Here is a 22,363-nt window from a genome sequence, read left to right as displayed (position 1 = left end):
CAAGACTGGTTGGTTATAGGAGGCTCAGTACAAGCCTTTGTCCTGTTAGAACACCCAGTTATCTGAACATGAAATTTCCTTTTGATGAAAACAGTCAAGATGTTTCGGATCAACCATACACTGGAAGACAGAGGAAAATCTTTCACCAACAAGTGAGTATAACATCAACATAGACTGTTTTCGCTTGCTTGTTTTATTCTCCTTTTAAACAGCCCTTTAAATTACTCTGTTGCTGAAAATGTGCTATACAAATAAACTTGGCTTCCCTTTTGTCTTATCATAAATCCAAAAAGACTGGTTTACACTCATCATTAAAAAAAAACATTTTTTGTCTGATTTATCAGTAGTGAACTTATTTAGACTAGACCTTTATAATGCAGCATGGAGAGCACAAAAATACTGCATATGTTAAAAAATGAGAACCAGCCACACATTTTCTTCAATAACAAGCCTAAGAGTTCTCTGTTCTGCAAATGATCTGCTTTCTGGTAAGAATCAGTACATTTTTGTGTGGTTTTATTTAACCAACTGTAAAAATAAATCTGTCCTAATTTCAACTAAATGAACATATGTCAGAAGCTGAAGTCACATCACAACAGAAAACATCTGAACCCAAATGGAGGTGACTGTGTCACCACTTGGTCTCAATGAAGAAGAAAAACAGAAGTAGTTGAAAAAATCAAAATGTGACATTTTCTCAATTGAATTTAGATCTACAAAATAATATGCATAGAAGACATTTTTGTCAAGCTTTATGTATACAATCATATGTTCTTACTGAGACTGAATCCACTGTAGCACCACGAAGGGGTCTAAAGTAGAATTAAGTTAGAAAAAAATCATTAATGAATATATAACAAAGACTTCAATGAAAAAATTTGTCCAAATCAAGCAACAAAATGATCATCTAGTCTGCCTGACTAATGAAGACAGATAAGCAAGGCAGGTTTCATCAGATGCTCAGTTTGTTGTCTCCCATCGCTCTGGCTCCAGGTAGCATTATTTTACCACAAGATGGCATTGTTGTCATAATTATGCTTAATTATTCTGTCATGATCATATGAAGTAACCCAAACAAGATTGCCGTTCTCAAATGCATTTATTTATTTATTTATCATGTGTCAAAAAAGAAAAACAAAATACTCAAGAGTACCAACACCTTAAAAATAAAGATAAGGTTTCAGATTGAAAACTCAGAAACAAACATTAGCCCTTTTTATTCTGAAACACACACACAAACTGATGGGAACTCATGCTACACACAGTTGCTTTCTCATTTCTCTGCTACATATTTCTCTCATTTTTTTTGTACTACTACAAAAAATGCAACCATCTGGCCCCGCTGAAGAATTAGCACTACATTTGGAGGAAATCATGAGCTTGTGCTCTCACGTGCCTTTGAAAAATGATAACATTCATACACTCAGCTGCTCACTGTGGAGCCAGGAAACCATGTAGTACAAAAAAATAATTAAACACAAGATCACATTTTCACATCAGTGCAATTAAACCCTGACCTGTTGGATTTGACCAACAATAGCATGCAAGATGATCCCTCTGGAGCTTTTCTTATATACAAATTGGTCAGCTGTGTTCTCAAAGTACCTCCCTTGATCTAGTCAAAAAAAATAAGAGTTGCTCACAACATCGCCATTTTGACACTATTCCGAGAGTGATGTTAAAGCTTTAGTAATGATCCATTTGCATCCTGGATGTAGGAGCCACTGAGCCGTGTTTATGCACTTTTATAGGCTGCAGCAGTGCATTGCACATTGGATTACAGCGAGTGCAAGAGGCATTTTCAATACAATATATTGGTGTGAAGTCGGTTGAGGGCATCGTTTCAGGGGTTTATTGCTCCATTCTAATCCAAAGCATCAACATCTGTTTCCCTATCTTCCTGTGTTTGTCCTTTACCTGCCTGAAAGTCAGTTATTAAACCGCCACACTTTGCCTTGGCTTGCCTTCTCCTTCACACATAGATACCTGCATACACTTTAACACCTACCATCAAGAGGCCCAGAATTTTGGTCCCCACAAATCTGTCAGGGCCCACAATTAAAGTACATTAAGCACACACACATACACAATGCTAGCACAGGTTCTTATTTTATGCTCCTGCATGTCCGTACGTCCCTGGTGTCAATATACTCCGCAGAAACAGAGTCTGAGTGAGGACAGACAGTAGTATAAAGCTGCACAGTTTGTCATAAGGGACTTCAGTATTTTCTGCTGAAAGACTATCTTAAAACACCCTTGCTGGGGACGAACAACCTTCACCCTAATCTGTAAAGAATGTCTATTGCAGGTTAATTCATCAGACCTAAAATAAAATACCATCTAGTCATAACTATATACATTTTAAGAAAACCTTTCTAGAAGATTTCATTTATTGCAGCAATTCAATTAAAGCAGTGGAATTTGTACATTACAAAGATTCACTATATTCTGGATGATATATTTCAAGCATTCAGTTTGGTCAACTTGGCTGATTATAGCTTACATCAAATAAAAATTAAAACTTTTGCTTCTCAAAAAATGAAGTAAACTAAACAGCAATACGAAATTAATTTTCTGGTACAGAAATGTGTTGGTGTGGTCGTGATTGTTGTTCAACAAACAATGACTGGAAAGTAAGCCGTAAAGGTTGGCAGTTCGTAGAACGCTGCATCCAAGCATTTAATGGAAAGTTGAGTGCAATGAAAAAACGTGTCTGAGAGCAGTGCACAAGCTAAAGAAATATCTTTCAGCTGTTGAGAATAAGTAATTCCGTGTTTTTCTTTTGTCTCTTTTAACTTGCTGCAAAGCTAAAGCTAAAGGAAATTACATGTTAGGAAACGCCATCAAAGTTAAGGGAAGAGGAAATGACACACTTGGGAACGCCCTCTTTAGGGTGTAGCTTAGACAGATACCTGCATACACAAAGGAAGTTACCAACTGTTACTTGTTGCCATTTTGTCCTGCTAACTCCTAAAGGTAGCATGAAAAATGGACCAGCTGTATTTTGGTATTAATAAATTGAATTCATGAATTCAACTCATTGACTCTTCTTCAACCTCATACTTAGCATAGCATGGAGAACGGATGAATTCTCCACACAGCCTTGAGAAAATTGTAAAGTGAAGCCCATTCAAGAGTTCAGGAAAGATTCACAAGATGTAGACTGCAGTCAAAGTTAATGCTATAAGAGTCTCCAGTCATATAAGCAGGTACTCAAGATGTGAACTAAGACGCTTGTATCCCGTGTCCAAAAGAAGAAAAACATATGAGCCCACTCCTGACAGAAGCATCCTGTCTAGTCTGAGTAGAAAAAGGACTAGACTGTTGCTCACTGATCCAAAGTCCTCTGTTTAGATGAAGGCAAATTTTGAAATTCATTTGAAAATTTAGGTTCCAGATTGTAGAGGAAGAGATGAGAGGCAAAGAATCCAAGATGTTTGAAATTCAGTGTGAAGTTCCCAGAGGTAGTGGCTATTATGGGGTGCCATGTCATCTGCTGGGTTTGGTTCACTGTTTACTTAAATCCAAAGTCATAATGCCCTATTCTGACATGCTTTATGGAAATAATTTAATTTTTCAGGAGGATTTGGCATTGGTATCACTGCTGAAAGTAGCAATACCTGCTTAAATAATCAAAATATGACTGACCTAAACACCAAAGAGAAACTTCTTAATATTGTCGACAAAAAGATAAGAGACACAAGAACCAACAATGGAGATAAGCTAAAGGTCACTATTAAAGCAACATGGACTTCCTCAACACCATAGCAGAACCACATGCTGGTAACTTTGATTCTGTGTGACATTTATACAGTAATTTATGCAAAAAGAGCCCCAACCAAGCACTGAATGCTTGTACTATATAACGTAGGGCATATTTTTCATTAGAATGACATATTTGCATTAAAAATCTTTTCAATCAATCTCGTGCAATATTCAAACTTTCTTAAAATTGAAAGAAAATAAGACACTTGAAATATATCAGTCTTTGTGTAATGAATCTTTGTGATAGATGAGTTTTCCTTCTTGAATTAAACCACCGAAACAAATAATCTTTTAGATCATATTCAGTGACGTGCACCTTTGATTTTTCTTTATCTTTGTCATATTCTATTGTGGATTATTGGCCTTGTATCTCGAAGTAAATCCTAATGCGTCATATCTGTACTTGTGCCATTTCACCATCCTGAATATGACAAATCCAAAAGGAAGACTCAATAATATTGCTGCCTCTCTGGTTTTGAGTCTTACAAACACAGCTTTCATGCTGTCTGGCCCAGTTACAGACCAGATGTATGAGTCGTGTTACATTCGGAGACCCGGTCTGAAATGTTTAGTCTTCCAGCTGATGTGTGAAAACATAACTCTGTTGGATCTCAAGTTGCCGTTGCTTCTATCGGCTTCCTCCTTTCTACACAGGTTTAGACTAGGAAGTGGTTGGATGAGCATGGGTGGAATTTCAGAGTCTGTTACAGCGCAGAGTTAAATAAACCTCATGAAAAATCAGCTCAGTTAAGCAGGAGGCCACGGGGTATTTTTCCAGCCATTACGATAAAGAGTCCTTTTCTCCAGGGTCTGCTCCACCACAGACGTGAGAAGGGGTGGAGGAAGCTCTAGGGGTCACATGACTGTGCACCGATTCCTCTGTAGCGCCCCCTGCAGACGGGTGGAGGTATGGTTCTGGCGCATGCCCCGTGCCACGGCGATGCCCAGCAGCTCCTTGAAGAGCAGGACCACATGCCAGTTAAACTTGGCAGAGCACTCCACGTAGCCACACTTCCACGTCTTCTTCACCAGGACTGACACGGCCCTGCGGGGCATGAAGCGCTGCCTCTGCAGATCCCGCTTGTTACCCACCACTAGGATTGGCACCTCACTGCTGCTGCCTTCCCTGAAGGAGAATGTGAAGTGGGAAAAAAAGGAGGGGTTTGTTTCAAAAGGCACAGCTTGATTTTCTTCTGGGCCCCCCTATGGATTACAATAACATCCCCCCCCAAAAAAGAAAAATAATAAAACTGCTGGGCACATACATTGTTCAACCAGACATAAACCTGTACACATATATTTTGCTTTCAAACTTCACTGAAGTTTATTTCACACCTCAGGTTGCAACAAAACATACTACAAACCATCTTTACAGTGAAATAATTTTGTGTAACTGTTTTTTTTTTTTTCAATTCATCTATACTGCTTCCTGCGTCCCCCCTGCAATGGCACTGCGCCCCCCCAGGGGACGCACCCCACACTTTGGGAACTACTGATTTAAGGTAACTGTTTTAGGGTAAAATGATTATCCAACATAGAGCGTCTATGAACTTAAAGAACATTATTTAGAGGTTTTAATATATTTGATCAAGTTGCAGACAGATTTTAATGCCATGCACAAAGTCCTTGCATAAATCTGGCCATGAATTTGAGCACCTTTGTCTTCAAGCACAGACCTGGTGTTTAAGTATAATCTCAAATCTTTTGGTTTCCTTTTTTGAACTTTGTCCCAGATGTGAAAACGTTCAGTTATTTGATCCAAATTGCCACCCTTAGATGGAAGGAAGTTGGACATTGGTTAGCCTTCCATAAACCCGACACTGCTTGAAGTGAATCCAGTTTCATAGACTGAAAGGAGGCCAAACAACAACAACAAAAAAAAAATCTATGCTCTAAAAAGGACTGGTTAAAATTGGAAAATTTTCTCCAAATGTCTCTTTTGTTCAATGGTCAAACTAGAAATAAATGAAACTATTTGATACGAGTGAGGTAGTAGATATAAAGCTTTTAAACCTGACAGCAACGCACCAGCTGTCAAGCACAGTGGTCGCAGCATCACACTGTGGAGAGCCATTTCATTGACAGTGGCTTTATTGCATTTCACTAAGTGCCTGGAACAATGAAGAAAACACCTGGTTTCTCTGGTTTTGTGTCGGACGCTCCTCAACCCAATCCTGAAATCATGAAGGTTGACACAAGTATTCACATTTTGTGCTGGATAATCATAACCACATTGTAGGTTTACCTTCAAAAAGAAACTGGAATGAAAGAGGAGCACCAAACAAAAGAAAAAAACATGTAACATTTTCAGACCATTGGCCTTGAAAAGTTAAACTTTTGTTGAGGTTTAATCTAATTTTTAGGTTATTTTTCTGTCAGGCATTCACAGTGTCATGATGACCCCATTGTGGCAAAGGCGGAAAAACTTTCTATCTTTACACATTACTGCATTGTTGAGATGCACAATCAATATCACTTGCGTCAATCATCACACACAGCTGAGATCAGAGGTAGTAAGACAATAACTGTTTCATTTTGGACTCTTAGAAACGAGACAGCATCTGCAAGAGAAGAGCTTAAAGAACAAAACACTCCTTAAAACCTACTTCTTTTTGCAAAAAAGCACCAAAAATGAGAATCTGATAAGAAAGATTGTTATCTGGACAGTTTTGATGACTTTTAATGTCACATCCCTCTTGAGGTTAAGCAAGAGGGATTTTTCTTTCTTTTTTCAATGTTTTTCTATTTCACTCTTCAGTAAAATGCCTGTTTATTTTACTCCTGTCCCTGTTCAATCTTTTTACATTTTCAAGCTCATCTTATAACCTGGCGAGCAGCACAATGTTCCCCAATCTTGTAATGTTCCCCAATTTTCAAATTTGAATCAGTGTTTTGGACAAAAAACAAACAAGACAAATAAACCCCAAATTAAGGTAATTCATGCTGAAGATTACTGTATGTAAATGTCAGACCGAAGCTGAATATTATAACTCTGAGTCCTGCAGCACAAACCAAAACCTCTGTTGTGGGCTCTCAGGTCGAAACATTATCACTAGAATCTTATTGCTGGCTTAGGGATCCTTTGCATCAGTCAAATAAAAATAGAGATTAGTTGGAATAAATGTTATTTCAATGCAATGAAATTCTTTTTCATTGCTTTAACAGGAGCTATACATTTTATTAAACAAAAGGATTTGGAGCATCAGTGAAGTAAAATCCTCTGCAAGCTTTTAATTCAGATAATAAATCTGCTGCTAAAATGACTGCAAAGATTATGCAGAAGTAAAATCTTGCAAAAACCGATGAATTATTAATTTATCTTTTCTTCTATTTATGAATAAAGATCTTTTTGTCCCAAATTGGGTGTAAATCTCTGACAATGAGTCGCATGTTAATGCATATTTCCACACCTGCTTTCACAGACCAATAGCTTGATGGGGAACATTACATAAAAAGAGACCGATGCACAGTTCATTTATCAAGCCCTGAGGTGGTGCTCAGTAATCTCACGTAAACTAAAAATCATCTCACAAATTATTGATTTCTCAGAGGGAGCGAAACAATCTACATGAAAGTGTTTGGATTCATGTGTTCTTATGAAAACCATATGGGAAGGGACCTAGCGCCATGAGAAGCTTCAGTGAACTGAAGGAAGGCTTCATGCTCAAGGGCTGCAAAAATAAGAGAGGAAATTCTGTTACTCTGGTTTTCAGCAGATTTTTGTAGAGCCACATCATTTCAAGCCAACATTTTGTTCTTTTGGAGCTACAGAGAGAGAATCCCTCTGTACCTCCATTATTTATGAACTCCACACTGGGTTGGTCCCCGCCTGGCGCTTGGCGAGTCTCTTTCATTCTGACATGGGATCTGCATCCTGTGAAAACACGCCTCTCCTGCTTGGGATTCCTCTTGCATACACCCTGCCTATAATGGGTTTCTGTCTCCGACCATAAACAAGGAGGGGAGGATGGACTTTGTGGTGGCAGCTTGGTCATGTACTACACAGCAAACAAATGAAGTCCCTCTCTATATGGAAATATATTCAGGTGTGCCAGTGTTGTGGATAACAAAGCAGGTTTTCTTCTGATCCTTGATGTTCAACCCTTTAGCCTCACATATGTTGACACAAAGCCGTTCAGGAGAGTTTGGATCTGTATTTTGTCACCCTGCTTTTCACCCGTTGTTCCCTTCATGTCAAATAAAAGCAGAAAATATCCCTCACATAATCTTCAAACTGCTGGTGCTGCCTTCGACAACGCTCGTGGAGAACCGCCGCATCAAACGGCAAAACAAAGTCGCTCAGATTTCAAGGAGGATGGTGCTAAATTAAAAAATGCCACGACAGGAAGAGTAAACATATCTGTTGCAACTGTTGCACTGAAAAGGTTTTTTGCTGGTGCTTAATTGAGAGATGAGGCAGCTTTACTTAAGACATGAGCAACGAAGTGAAAAGGTTGTAGATCATGATGAGGGGAAACGTGTGAGTGTACCTGTTCTCCACTATCTGCTGTCTGATCATTTTCACGTATTCGAAGCTCTCCACACAACAGATGTCGTACACCAGGATGTAAGCGTTGGCGTTGCGGACACCTCTGCAGCGCAGATCCAGCCATTCCTGAATGACAGAGAAAAACACAGAAATGTGCCCAAAATTGACTTCTTTGAGAAAAAGAAAAAAACTGTTTAAATTTTAAAGTTTTATATATTAGAATAAGAAATTACACACATATTTTGTCAGCTTGTTGATGCTGTTTCTTTGTTTTAGATTAGTCATGAAATGGCTGTAGTGGTGAGGACAGAGGCCGTGGACCCAGGATGCTGTGAGAAGTTAGGATTTTAATGGGAAGCAGGAAGGTGAGCAGAAATCCAGGTAGCACAGGTGAACGATGAGGCAAAGAACTCAAACACACTGGTAGCACTGGGAAAGTACACGACTAATGACACAACAAGCAAACGACAAGAACCCGACAGGGAAACACAGATACAGGTGGGATTGAAAACACAGGGAAGATAATCAGGGGAAACCAGGGACAGCTGTGGACAATCAAAGGGAAGAGGGACAACAAGGGACTACACATAGAAAACCTCACAGTTTTAGCCAGTGGTAGGCTCACTTCTGGTAATTTGCTAATGCACTAATAACAGAGCTAGTTTTACTTGGTAGCTTTAAAAGCCTCTAGCGCACCTAGCTTCCTCTAAATTAATTTTGTGGATAAATTCTGAAGCGCTGATTGACTTGGTTGTGTCGACCGACGTTCAATATCTATGTTGAGCGTTTTGGTTATCGACTTAAGTCATTTTAACTTGGAAGTTTATAGTCATGCTCTTATTTTGAAGTCTAATTACGTAATGGTTCCTTGTCTTCTCCTCACAATAAACTTTATTGAGCAAGTGGGATTTACACAACAAATAAACAAGCTTCTGCACTGTCACGCATCCCCACTGCATGATGCTGCCACCACTATGTCTCACCACGGATATGGAGTGTTTATGACAATGTGCTCTGTTAGTTTTCAACCAGACATTCATTTCCCTCCTACTTCACACTACTTTAAGTAATTTTAGGTAGACTGCTGATTGATGTGGTTTGAAGATTTGAGCATTCTTTGGGAAGAGTCTGAAAAATGTTGAAGTGGCTCAGAAGGTTTCTTTGTTTGCATTGTAAAAGCCGTGCATCATTGTTTTTGCAGAAAATGTGGTTTTCATACTTACACACCAGAGTGATTACAGTGGGCAGCTAAGTGAACAGCATGTACTGTGTGTTCCTGTTATATTCTAAAAGCTCCTTGGCTCTTTATCACATCTTGCATGCCTCTGCTGCAGAGAATGAATGGATGAATTTCTGAAGCTGACACGACTCCCTAAGCTTCGCCTTCTTCATGTAAAGTCATTTGGTGATCACCGAGAAGAAAGCGCCGCTCGGTCTCCTAGCTACACACATTCAAGGACGATGACCGATGTTAGACAGAACTAATCACTGAGTCAGTCAAAGAAAGAGAAAGCAGAAGTTTTACTGTTTTCACAGCCATATCAGAATTTGTTACCCATGGTACATTCAGCTTTGTACAGAACAATGTCTTGCTTGATAATGGTGAGTGTCAAAGAGCAATTAAAAGCACATTACAATAAAAACATTGTGCTCCTCCTCACTTCTGTTCATGGTGCGTTTCCTCAAACTCTCATAAGTGTTGTATTAAACCACGCCAACAGCCTCAACCGGCAAGCAATGAATTCATAAATATTTGATCTGGAGGGAGCCAGAAACTTTAAGGAGAGGGGAAAGGGATCTTCTGGAGGAATAAAACAGATGCTGAAAATTAAAAAAAGAAAAACAAGGAGAAGCCTGAGAGAATGCTGAAAAGATGAAAAAGGCAGAAGGATCAAGGGATGAGCAAGACCGAGAGTCACCACCAGCTCTGCTTTAATAGCGGCTTGGCTTTCTGAGACTGCTGTGGGCTCAGATGAAACTCATCTATGTTTAATCTGGCTTACCATGCTGTGGAACCGTATAGGAAACAATCATTTCAGCTACTCTAGTACAATTACTGGAAAGGAGTTTTTGAATTTCATTAATCAGCATAGTGGTGCCATGGTTAGCAGCACTGTTGGCAGTAATCTGATTGGGGGTCCAGATCTCAGCCTTTCTGTGCCTGTTCCCTCTGTGAAAACACAGGTCTGTCCGGTTTCCTTCCACCAACCAATGACATGCATGTTAGGTTAACTGGCCTCTAAAAAACCATTTAGAAATGATGTTATGAATGCGTGGTTGTTTGCCCTGGACTGTCTCTGTGTTGCCCTGGGATTTACAGCCGGCTCGTGCAGAGTGCACCCCATCTCCTCCCCAGTGACCACCGTAAAAACAGGCACCAGCTGTTCTGTGAACCTGCTGCAAGCATGAAGCAAGCACAGAAAAATGGGCAAATGGATTTCATCACTGAGTAAGTGTTTTAGTTTTCTGTTTTCAACACCAATTTCATAAAATTTTACTCACAATGAAATTCTATGTAAGGTTCAAGCTTGTTGTTTACACTCGAGCTCAACAAAATTGTTCAGAAAAACAGAAAAATGTTTGTTTCTGAGCCTTTTCCATGCAGTAAATGTGTTACTTTAAAGACTGATGATTTCATTATGATTTTATTACTGGTCTGCATTTTCATAATATCTTCTTAATATTGAACATTGCTGTTAAATTAAACTGAGGAATTAATTCAGAAAAATTGAAAGCACTGGGAGTGTGGGGATTGCTGGTCTGTCTCACATCTTTGGCAGATCTGGATGTAGGTTTTTTCAGCAAATCAAAGGGAAAATTTTCTCCTACTAGCCGATCTGTGAAAGATAGTGAAGCAAAACTGACTCAGCATGTCATAACAACAAAGTTTTTCGAAACAACAAAGTCTTAGCAAGTGGCACTATTTTCACTCAGAACAGTTTGATGTGAAGAGAAGCTTTGATCAACTTATTCTTGGTGTATAACAACTTTCATATCTTTCTATGTTTTGAAAGGTAACTGATTGGTAAGAAAAAGTTACTTCTACTTGCTTTGGGGTAACATTTTGCATGTTTTTCTAATCCTTTCGACAAATAAACAGAGAGGTAAAGTTTTGGGATGGCTGCTGGGAAAAGTGTTGCCTGTGAGAGAGAGGAGACCTTGTCCTGGTTTGGCCTTTGGATTTTTCATTGACAAGCATTTTAATAACAGTTTCCAATAACACTGGAAAACAGGATTTCATGAATAACTACTTTTAAACAATAAAGCAAATTATTTGTTTGAAAAGCCCCACTGCAATGATCTTTTATTGCAGTAAAACCATCTGAAAATGTATCAAAATCCAATTTTTAAGTCGAATACATTTTTCAGGGGAAGAAAATACTCCAAGATTTTTCAAATCTCAGTTGTTAAAATTGTTTTCACCACTGCTGTTAAGATCTTGTGCAACGTCTTTTTTCCAGCGTGGCAGCACTTAGTCTTCCCCTGTAACAATTCACTATGTTGGATCAGAGGGTCTTTGTGAAATCTCTCCCCTCATATACAAACTCTTCAGCTTATTGTTAACAAGTTCTACAGGATTGAAGTCCAGGGGCCAAAATGGGCAAGGAAGAAATGTTTTGGATGTCATCATTCTCCTATTAAAAGACAAAATACTGACCGATTCAGATGATGAGTTTTGTAGAGGAGGCACATCGATTATTTAAAATCTCCAGGCATTTTCAACGAGTTCCCCAATGTCTGACCCGCAGCATCACAAATCATCCACTGTATCCAACAGTGGGCATGAAATGCTTTTTTCTCATAAGCAGCATCCACTTTGTTTAATATTGCTCCCAACCTGAGCGTTCGTCACTGAAAGTTTTTTAAGTTTCTCCATCTCTAATTCGGCAAACTCCACATTTGTTTTTTTCTAACATGTAAGTGGAACCTAATGTTGGAGAACTGCAGCTTCCTCCAACACTGACAGTTGGAGGAAACCTTTTACATTTACACTGGGACTCGTTTCTAATGCTGCCATGAGACACATTTTTAACAATAAATCTGGAAGCAATATATAAAAGTGTAGGTCTTCGAAAGAGAGGAGAGAGATTATAATCCATTCCTGATCACAGTCTCTGCAGAAACCCTGCCTTGATTTTGAAAGCTGCTCAGATTAAATGGGTTTTAGTCATTGCTGATTGATACACTTTAATTCATCTCATATTGGTAAACCTTCTTTTGTTGTATAATATAGATTTTCACTAGCATGTATCAAAATATCAAAAAGCAGGCTGCCTGACATACTATAAACGATAAGCTGATAAGACCAACATGTTTGGCACTGAAACACAAACTGATTTGATTTCGATTGATGCTGCTCTCTGTAGTTTTGCTCCTTTCCACCAGAACTTGAAGTCAAAAAGGAGAAATTTAATCACACATAAAAATGTCTTTTTCCATGCCAGCCTGCTGCTCGGTCCCACGTATGCAGCTGATAATTTATGACAGGGTAAGATAAGTGAAAAAGGCGACGATCAGCGTGGTGATGTTACTGATCATGTCAGCATGCTGATGAGAATGAATTTGCCTTCATTGGGCCTGGAAGAAGTTATTTATGGGTCCATGTCAACAGGAAGAAACAGTCTCACATGAGTGGGATGGTAATGAGACTGATGAGGCGTGGAGGAGAGATGTACGGAAGTACTGCAGGCAAAACGGGGAAGAGGATGGTGAGAAAACAGGTGTAAATATGACAATTTCTCTTTCCAAGACATCTAGCACCATTAAGAAGTGACTCAAGGTGGAGGCAGACATTACTGCTGCCATCTGCCCCCACTGCTGACCTTGGGACCCTAAAAGAGCATGAATTCACACAGATTAGGTCAACAAAAAAAACACACACACACACCTGGGACAATTTAGAGACCAAATTAATATTCACAATTTTTGGAATGTGGAATGAGAACCCATGCAGGCACAAGGAGAACGTGCAGGCTTCATGCAGAAAAGGCCAGGAGTCAAACCCAGAACTTTCTTTTGCAAAGCAAAGGTTCTAACAACTGTTCTACTGTGTGACCCACACCAAGTCCAGCTAGTATTATTGTTATGTTCCTGCAAAGAGTGTTGTTTCTCTGCACAGAGCCAACATGCTCAGCATCTGTCAGTGATGTGTTTCAACGTGTCGTCGTAAAACACATCTGGAGATCCCAAGAGCCTTTGCTGGCTGCTGACAGAGCACTACTGGAGCTGAAGGGACTATCTCTCTATCCAAACCACACACTGCAGTACCTTTACTGTTCTTCTGGCCAAAGTCATGGGTATCCAGGTTGTTTCTGTTTTTTCTTTACTCTAAAATATTCATCCAACATTTCAACATTCAACATTTTTTTCCCTTAATTTGTGTTTTATAAATCTGAAATTTTTTTGCAAAATCCTTGATGATTTAGCAAATAGATGATAACTTTTTAGGTAAATCATCCTCACTTACTTCATGTTAGAAGTAATATTAAGTACTTCTACTATAATCGTTTGCATCTGGTAGATGTTAATTATTTCAATAAGTTAGAATCCAAATAGAGTATAATCATTTTCTCTTTTTTTGAGTGCTCTGTTTAATGCTTTGGAAAGGTCAAAAACTCTTCATCAGGCTAATTTGACTTTTGCCAACATATGAAACTGATTGAGTTGTGGCTGCTGATGCCTTTTAAAAGTAGCAGCTAAATCATTTGAGACAGATGCTTTTGTGGCTTACCCAAGGGATTGTTTGACTACATTTTGGAACCCAGCAAGAACAGCTGAAGTGGGCAGAAGAGCAACAAGCTGTTAACAGAAAAGTTCAAATTAGGAGGAGCAGTGTAATTTTATTAGAATTCAAAGCTATTTCAGTGCCCAGTTTGTTGTGTTTCTCAGGTAAACAATGCACGTTTCCTGCCCTTAGCAACACATTTCATCACAGCTCCATCCTAATTGAGGCAGCTGAAGATATGAGATGCGCAGGGCGGCTGCTTTCAGTTGCAGCCTCACATCTCGGGGCCTAAAAATAGCAGCTTGTGTTCTCATCTCGTATCTCTTTGTCATCCAAATCCTGGTTTTAAAAGCGGAGGCGGAGCTTGAGAGCGCAACACTACGTCTGCAGAGCCAAACAAGAAACAGAGCAAGTAAACAAAAGCCAAGTGCTGGAGCATGTATACCGCTGATGAGCATAAATCAGAACATCAGGATGTGTGTGTGTGTGTGTGTGTGTGTGTGGGTGTGTGTGTGTGTGTGTGTGTGTGTGTGTGTGTGTGTGTGTGTGTGTGCGTGTGCGTGTGTGTGTGTGTGTGACAGAGCGTTGAGCATCCTTGTGGGGTGAGAGAGTGTGGAGTGTGACAGCAAAGTGTGGACCCACTGTCTGTATCCTTCAATCGGCCTTCTTACCCGTGTGGAAAAAGAGCATCTCATCCTTTGCTCCTCAAACCCAAACAGAACGCGTCTCCCTGACAACAGGAGCGGGCCTTGGTCAGTTTCCAGCACGCAAAGACAAAAGCTGTTGCATCTCTGAGTATCAGGACGGGCGAAGAAGAAGAAGAAGAGCGGCCGTTAATGGTATGTGTGTTTGTGACGGATAATGCTGGAGCACCAGGTGTATCGTGGTGGGGAAAGGCTGATGAGCAATTAGAGATGTGTCATGCAAAGGCCACAGCGCCTGACTAGCACATAAAATCTATTACAGGCCCCGCAGGTGAAATTTCAATTAATCAATGATGACCTATAGCTGGAGAATCATTAAAGACGGCAGGATACATCACTCCTCAGTGTCTTTGCCTCTTTGGAGGCAGAGGAAAATATTTTTTTCGGAGTTCTGTGACGTGTTACAGAAAGCTGAAGTGATGTTGGATCTTTAATATTTCCCTCTTGTTCCAGCTGAAACTGCTGTAATAGAAGAGTTTGAAAGGATTGTTTTGCACATGAAGCTGCTGTCGGGATTGTAAACCTGGGATCAGTCTGGCTTTGTCCAAAGCTTATGTAATCCACTTATCATCTTCAGTCTCATTCATTTACATGTCTTTCTCTTTTAGCACATGGATGAAACAGAAGGTTGGAAGAAAAATGTTCATACATGTTTTAGATTAGTTTCCCTGACGGTTTCATGAAAATCCATTACAAAATCTAAAACTAAGAGTAATGACAAGTGAATGATCCAGGTCTACTCTTTTTGTTTAACAGTCTGTAAGGGGAGTAAATATGATTTTTATTTAATGCTTTGAAAAGAAAAAAGTACCTGGGCTTGTGCTATATGAAAAACACAATAATAAAGTGCTTTGCACAAGTATCCACAAACACCAACCGCAAAGGATCTTATGTGACAGAGTGAAACCATGTAACACATAATTATGAAGTGGAAGGAAAAGTTTTACAAATATAATAATTCAAATTAGTCACTATTTTAAGTTCATCTCCTTCCACTGTTATAACATTTCATAGCATTTCATAGAGCAACATGTGGCTCTTTGGACTTTCCTTAATGACTCTTAGAAACTTTGAAAAATGATACAGAAACTGCAGGTTTTCAATATATTGATGGAATAACAACACTGCATTGCTACAACAGAAGGACACTAATTGTAATGCTTATATTAGAGTTATTTTTCCTGCTGTTGGGTTGGAAAATACAGTCTGTTCTTTATTCCAATAATTTTCCACTCATCAACATTTCATAGGTCACGCTGCATCAAAAGTGGCCGCTAAAAACTCTTCGGAGAAAAAAATGGAAAAAAAAAAAGTGGACACAGAAGGGACTGAGGTTATGAATGGCTCTTTGGAGTGTAAAGTGACCCTTGACCTAAGCAATCAGACTGGCTCCATACTCTCAAGGAGCAGCAGAGATTTACAGCTCAGACTGGAGAAACAGTCCCCAGGACAACTATTAATCCTGAACTATACAAAACTTTCCTTTATGAAAGAGTGAGAAAACAAAAGGTCAAAGGCAAATGTTATTTTCTGATAGAAGGACAGACGAGCTGGTCAGAGTTAATGGGAGAATGGACAGGGCTAAATCAGGACAATCCTGGAAGAAAACCTGTCAGAGGGTGAAAATTATTAAAGACTGAGACTTGAAAACTAATGTTCACAGACGCTCTCCGTCTGATCTGGATCCACATCCTTCTGCCCACTTCATCCATTCTAACGCAGCCCTGGACAAAAGACACCTCTGTTCACGAGACACACCTGGCCACTCTGTGACATCACCACCACCAAAGCACTTGATGCACAGCGTTCTCCTTGACGTCTCCGACGCCTTATCCAGCACAAACGCTCTCTGGACCAGGCAAGACGACGCCTGGTCCTGGTGTTATATAGAACACTGACCACACTGATATAATCAGTTTCAAATGGTCTGACGTGACACTTGGGCGCCTCTCACCTCCCTTGAGTGGCGCTCATCACTCTGTGCTGCACTGTACACAAGGCAGCAGTCATCAGTGTGGGACGTGGCCAAAGGACGTCCACTTCGGAGACTCTCCCAGTCTCTCTCTCTCTTACAACCGGCTGCCGACACTCTGTGGCTCTCTAAGCTCAGTTCCATCTGAGATGATGTCAAAGCGTGAACAGCTTGATGAGGAGGCCTGCTCTTAAGTACCAGCTCTGATTGAACCAGGAAATGTATTAGTTGGTTCATGGATCAAACACCTGTTGTCAGTTTTACTGCTCATTGCAAATGAGAGCAGCAGGTTGTGTGAAAAGTACTGAAAATTTGAATAGCTGGACATTAAGTTACAAGGGTGCATTTTAGGATCATCCTAACGTTTCCCTCAAAAGCTGAATCTGCCTGTCTTTTTGTGGGTAGTGTATTTCTATCTGAAGTTCAGCAAATTTTGGAAAGATGCTGATGGTTTAATGCTCTGCATGGAGTTCTGACCCATCTGCAACAACAAGGCCAAACTCGGATGAAAACAAACCTTTTCTGGTAGAAACATAGTCGCACTGCTCTGTCTGTGGGAAGCATGGTAGCTTGCAAAAGAAAGCAGAAACTATTGATCTCAAAACTTTGCTGAGCTGTTTCACGTGCAAAGAGTTACGAAACAGAAGACAAAGATTGTCGTAAAAATAAAGAAATAAGTTGCCTTCTTTGAAGCTTTTAGATAACTTGTGAATCTCTTCGCAGATGGGTACATATTCCAACTGCTTCCACAAAAGTCCAAATGACACAACATGTTACATAAAATGCTCTAATTTCTGCACAGTTCACACAGTGAGCATTTAGAGAGATAACTGAGAAACTGTCCAGAGAGCAGCAAGAGAGGGAGAGGGAGCATCGTCAGTGGGTGGAAGTCATGGAGATATGGCACAAAGGAAGAATGAGCGAACAATAAGAGACAGAACAAGACAAGACCCGTCGTGCTGAAGGCTCCATCAAGCTTAAATCCATCTGTCACCACATCCTATGGCCGCACTGTGACAGCTGTCCCCTAGAAGCTACACTATCAGCAAACAGGCATTCTGCGAAGCAAACAGACGACAAAACCATCTCAGTACAATAACAGAAATCTGGGACTATAGCAAGCATGAAGGTCTGGTGGAAACCGGGTCATAAGTAGCCTTTTACATACAATCTGAGATGATGAAAACCTGCCAGGCTGCATCAGCATGGAGGCGTACTGACTCAATGCATCCTTCAGCTTATTCATCACAAATTTCAGAGGACCGATTACTCCTCGCTCGGTCACTGTTACTCTGATGGTGTCCATTAAGCTCTTTGGAAAATGTCTAATTGACTGCAGCCACTCAGACCTCCATCAGTGGTCTATTCCCTGCAGTATTGTAACTGGGAACGGTGCTTTAATTCAATTTGCTACATGCTGCGAGTAAATTTCAATCGCTGTTCTTTGTGCTGCTCAGTGTACCCACAGCCCCTGATTCGGGATACGCGTCTCCACTGATGGGGTCAATGCAGACAGACACAGTGACTCAGACACAACCCAGTCAGAGCTCCGCCTGTGACCAGAGGACATCACCAAAGTGAGGACAAGCAGGACACAACAGGAGCAGAGAGCAGACTTTTCCAGGTTTGGAAATGTGACAGTAGCACTCAGTTGATGTTCTCAAAAGCGACTCGGTAACACTGATACGCCAGAAGCTTGTTGACGCGACTCAACGTTTAGGGACAGTTTAACCCCAAGAGACTCATCTCGTCTTATTCCTGCTTTCTGTTCACATTCACCTTCGTGTTCTCCGAGCGGCAACATTTAGCAGAACGAATCGTTATAAGATGTTTCTGTTGGTGGCACACAGGGGACGTCTGACCTCTTATCACCTTTTGATGAAACATTAGGTGTGGAAGAGAAGCTGTAACTGTGACAGGTGGATTGCTCAGGGCCCCTCTGCCAGCCCACACGCCACCAGCTGCTCGTTTGTTGACTCCCACCCTGTCGGATAGCCACAGCTTTTCTTGCAGGAACTATCAGTGAAGCTGAGAGAAAAGAGGACATTTTCTGCTGCAGTAATTGTCAGGTTGGTGTGCTGACCTGGGAGACTTTCTCTGATGAAAGTCATCGCAGACAAGAGTCACACACACCCTGCAAACGACGCAGACGGGAGGTGATCTTTGGTGCAAGGTGAAGACACATTTGACTGGCTATTAGAGAGAGTTAATAATATGTCCACATCCATTGTAAAGTTAGACAAGGTCACCTCTAAAGTAGCTGGAAGTGTGGTGCCAATTTGTGTTTAACCTCTAAGACTTAAAAAAAAAAAATCCCCATCAACCCAATGAAATTGTAACCCAAATCTACACACGTGTAATTTAATCTCACTCTAAATCCAGCTGTTCTGCGAAGTCCTCAGAGGTTTGTTGGAGGACAAATAGCATCATGGAGGAACACATCAGACAGCTCAGATGTAAAGCAGTGGAGATGTTTAAAGCAGTTTACGCAACAATATTCCAGGTTTTCAATATCTGTCAGTGCACTAAAAATCCTCATGTGAAAATGGAAAGAGTGTTGCACAACTGCAAGATACAGCCACCCACCTACACTGATAATTCAGAGACACAGCCAAGAAGCTCATGGTCATTCTGGAGGATCTGCAGAGAACTGCAGCGAACATTGCAGAGTGTGTTGACAGTACAACGATCAATAGCGCTTTCCAGATATTTGGCCTTAAAGGTGGAGTGACAATGCTGGGGAAAAAAAAGCTCAAATAAGTTTCATTTGCAGTTTTCCACAAGTCATAGCAAAGATGCTCGGGCCAGATGAGACTGAAGTCAAACTCTTTCACCTCACCGTCCCCACGCTGAGACACGGAGTTGGTAGCATCGTAGTAGAATCCGTGGTGATGCTTCTCCTCTGTAGAGACAGGCCATGCCAGATTTGACAGGAACAAGGACAAAGCTAAACATCTGAAAATCACTAAAGAAATCCGTTTGATTCTTGATACGCTGAGTTTTAGGCCTTGGTTCACCTTCTACCAGGACAACGACCCTAAAGGTAAAGCCACAGCTACAGTAATACTGCTTGTTAACGTGTCATCCTGTGGCACCGTGATCCAGTCAAAGTCAAAATACAAGATACTGAATCAGGTGGGTTGGATACAAATGCATGACACACTTTTCAGATCCTTAAACCGTTTTGGAAAACAGCCTTATTTGTTGTTATTTTGATGTTTATGCGCCATTTTTTTCTTGGTCTTTTAAGCAACATCCTAATGAAACAAAGTAAAGTTTGTGGTTGAAAAACGACCGTGAAAATGTTCAGGAGGTATCAAACTTTTGCAAAGCACTGTATGTATGGAGAATAACAGAGAAATGTTTCATGGTTATTTGAAGTCTGGTTTTGACACATAAAGCAGGTTTCTCTCTAAGCTGTCTAAATTCCTCTAAATTCCCTCTTTGTGTTTCCACACTAGAGGAACGGCAGCATAAAGACGGGATTTAAGACTTGGAGGATTGGCGCTCAGGATTTTTTATTTTAAGTTTTTTTAAAGCTCAATAAAACTAATTCAAATTATTGAAACTTCAAAATCTATGTTCTTCAATTTTAATGTTTTTTTGTTGTTGTTGTTTTCATCAAAGAACAAGTACCAAAACATCACTGGAAATAGTTGCGACAGGCAATATTTTAAATACACTCATTTGAGTGATTGGCAACAGCAAGGAGAAACTTTAAAGGACATTCGGTTGCTTTTAAAATGTCAAAGTAAAGCAAAACACAGAAAGATACGGCGAGAGGAGGCTCTCGCCGTATCCCTTCATTCAAACGCCTGTTCTACTAATCAGAGGTAGCAGATGACCCCTGGCCGTGGATGAAAGGCCAGTCTGCTCTGTCTTTTCACAGAGAGTTTAAATAGATGCAGCAGCGACATCCTATCATCAGCTCATCTGAATGCACCTGACGCCGAGCGCTGCCGTGTTGTAGTCGGAAATCGACCAAAGACGAATCTCGTGATTGATTAGAAAATGTATAATTTCCTCATGAGGGGGTGTAGTTTACAAAGTGATGCTCCGAGGCTTTAAGTCAGTCTCCATAGCAACTAGTAAAGGCATCTGATAGTGAAAAGGGGATAAATAAGATTCTCATTTTGTCATCTGGCTGCAGCTGCCAGGAGATGCTGATTAGTTCATCAAGATTTGAGTTAAAAACAAAAAATGTGTGTGTGTGTGTGTGTGTGTGTGTGTGTGGTGTGTGTGTGTGTGTGTGTGTGTGTGTGTGTGTGTGTGTGTCGCCTTGTTTTTATTACAGTTTAAGGACCATTTTCCTAACAAATTCTGCCTTGAAGGGACCAACTGCCTCTGATGGGGCCCAAAGCCAGGACCCCAAAAGAAGCACTGCTGTTTTTATGTTAGGGTTTGGGTTTAGGACTGAGGTATGACTTGAGTTTAGATTAAGATTAGGGGTTAGGAACACACTGGAAATGGTTAGATTGAGGGTAAAGGTCAGGCTCAAAGAAGTGAATGAAAAATGAATGAGAATCAATGTGAAGTCCTTGTGGAAAAAAAAGAAAGACATACCGTGTATGAATGTGTGTTTGCGTGTGTAGTTCATCCTGGATTGAGTGATCTGCCTTGCGAGGCTAAAGTAGAATCCTTTAGGGGTTAAACATCTGCTTAAAGTGAGCCACATTACCTGACTGGCACTTGCTGGGAAGGAGGAGATTGGCGGGACGTCCAAAACCTTTAACTCATACATGTTCCCGTTCAGAATGACGGAGGGTCTGTATACATATCTGCTCCTGGTCGGCGTGTATGCCTCCGAGAAATCGTTATAGATGAACTGGCGGATTATAGAAGTTTTGCCCACTCCGGGAGCACCGATCACTGCGATACTCAGCGTCTCCACCATTCCTGGAGCCCGGATTCAGCACCATGGACAGCGACAGCGGCAGATGCGTACCGTCCAGTAAACACAGCTGGATTCCCCGCTGCAGCTGCTGCTGCTGCTGCAGCCTCTAAATCACCTTAGGCAAGCCTCGGCAGCGAGCGACAGAACCGACAAATCGTCCAAAGCGAGGAAACTTCACCTCCCAGGCGGGAGCGACAAGAGGTTGTCACAAATACAGGCTCAAGCATGATCGCGCAAACGGAGGCAAAGGGCTCTTCGTCGCCTCTGAGAGACAAACTCTTGTTGTTGTTTTTTTGTTTTTTTCAGGGGGCATCCCCGGAGAGGAAGCAGAAAAGTCCGTCCTTGCCGTCGCCACTCGGACATAATCTCATCCACGCTCGGCTCCGACCTTGCCAAGACGCGCAGGAGCTCTCCGCGCCTTCATTGATCGCCTCCTCTGCACCTCTCGCTCATTTTCCCCAGCGCTGCACCACCGCCTGCGCGCTCCTCCATGGCAGCGGGGGGGAGGACGGGGGAGGCGCACGGCCGCGGGGACTAGTAAAGAGGCTCTCCACGTGTTCTGCAATGGCATTAAACCTCGGAGTCTTCTCACCTTCCGCTGCGCAAGGGAGGGAGGGGAACGATCATCACAGTCGACAGAGGTGCGTCTGCTGTAAAGGCATCTAGAGTGCGATCAGGAGCGCCGTGCGTCTGCCGTTGGAGAGACAGGAACTCCCCCCCTCCCACTCCCTCCAGCCTCTCTCTCCATCATCACTAACATCCCCTGCACTGCTCATCCAATAGGATCAGGTCGTGCGCAAAACGCGTGTGAAAG

The 22,363-nt window shown here is 41.2% G+C and overlaps 1 protein-coding gene across 1 annotated transcript; it reads right to left on the bottom strand.

Moving 5' to 3' along the window:
- Positions 1-1,080: 1,080 nt before the first annotated feature.
- rasl10a (RAS-like, family 10, member A) lies at positions 1,081-22,031 on the bottom strand. The gene is made up of 3 exons (XM_055048911.1): positions 21,334-22,031; positions 8,256-8,380; positions 1,081-4,891 (listed from the first exon to the last, which is right to left on the bottom strand). Exons 1-3 carry the CDS (start codon positions 21,547-21,549, stop codon positions 4,621-4,623), a joined length of 612 nt encoding a protein of 203 aa, XP_054904886.1. The 5' UTR covers positions 21,550-22,031; the 3' UTR covers positions 1,081-4,620.
- Between the last annotated feature and the right edge of the window lie 332 nt (positions 22,032-22,363).

This window comes from Poeciliopsis prolifica, unplaced genomic scaffold (assembly GCF_027474105.1).
Source record: "Poeciliopsis prolifica strain line A6 unplaced genomic scaffold, Auburn_PproV2 SCAFFOLD028, whole genome shotgun sequence".
Lineage (NCBI taxonomy): Eukaryota > Metazoa > Chordata > Actinopteri > Cyprinodontiformes > Poeciliidae > Poeciliopsis > Poeciliopsis prolifica.
Note: the sequence above shows the minus strand (reverse complement) of the source record. Positions and strands in the feature narration are given on the sequence as shown.

Bases quoted from the DNA above. Each gene is read 5' to 3' on its own strand.
- rasl10a (XM_055048911.1), bottom strand. From the start codon at position 21,549: ATGGTGGAGACGCTGAGTATCGCAGTGATCGGTGCTCCCGGAGTGGGC. The intron at 8,381-21,333 runs GTAATGTGGCTC...TCTGTCATTCAG, and splicing joins TCCCAGCAAGTGCCAGTCAG to GAATGGCTGGATCTGCGCTG. The intron at 4,892-8,255 runs GTACACTCACAC...ATTCTCCTTCAG, and splicing joins CAGCAGATAGTGGAGAACAG to GGAAGGCAGCAGCAGTGAGG.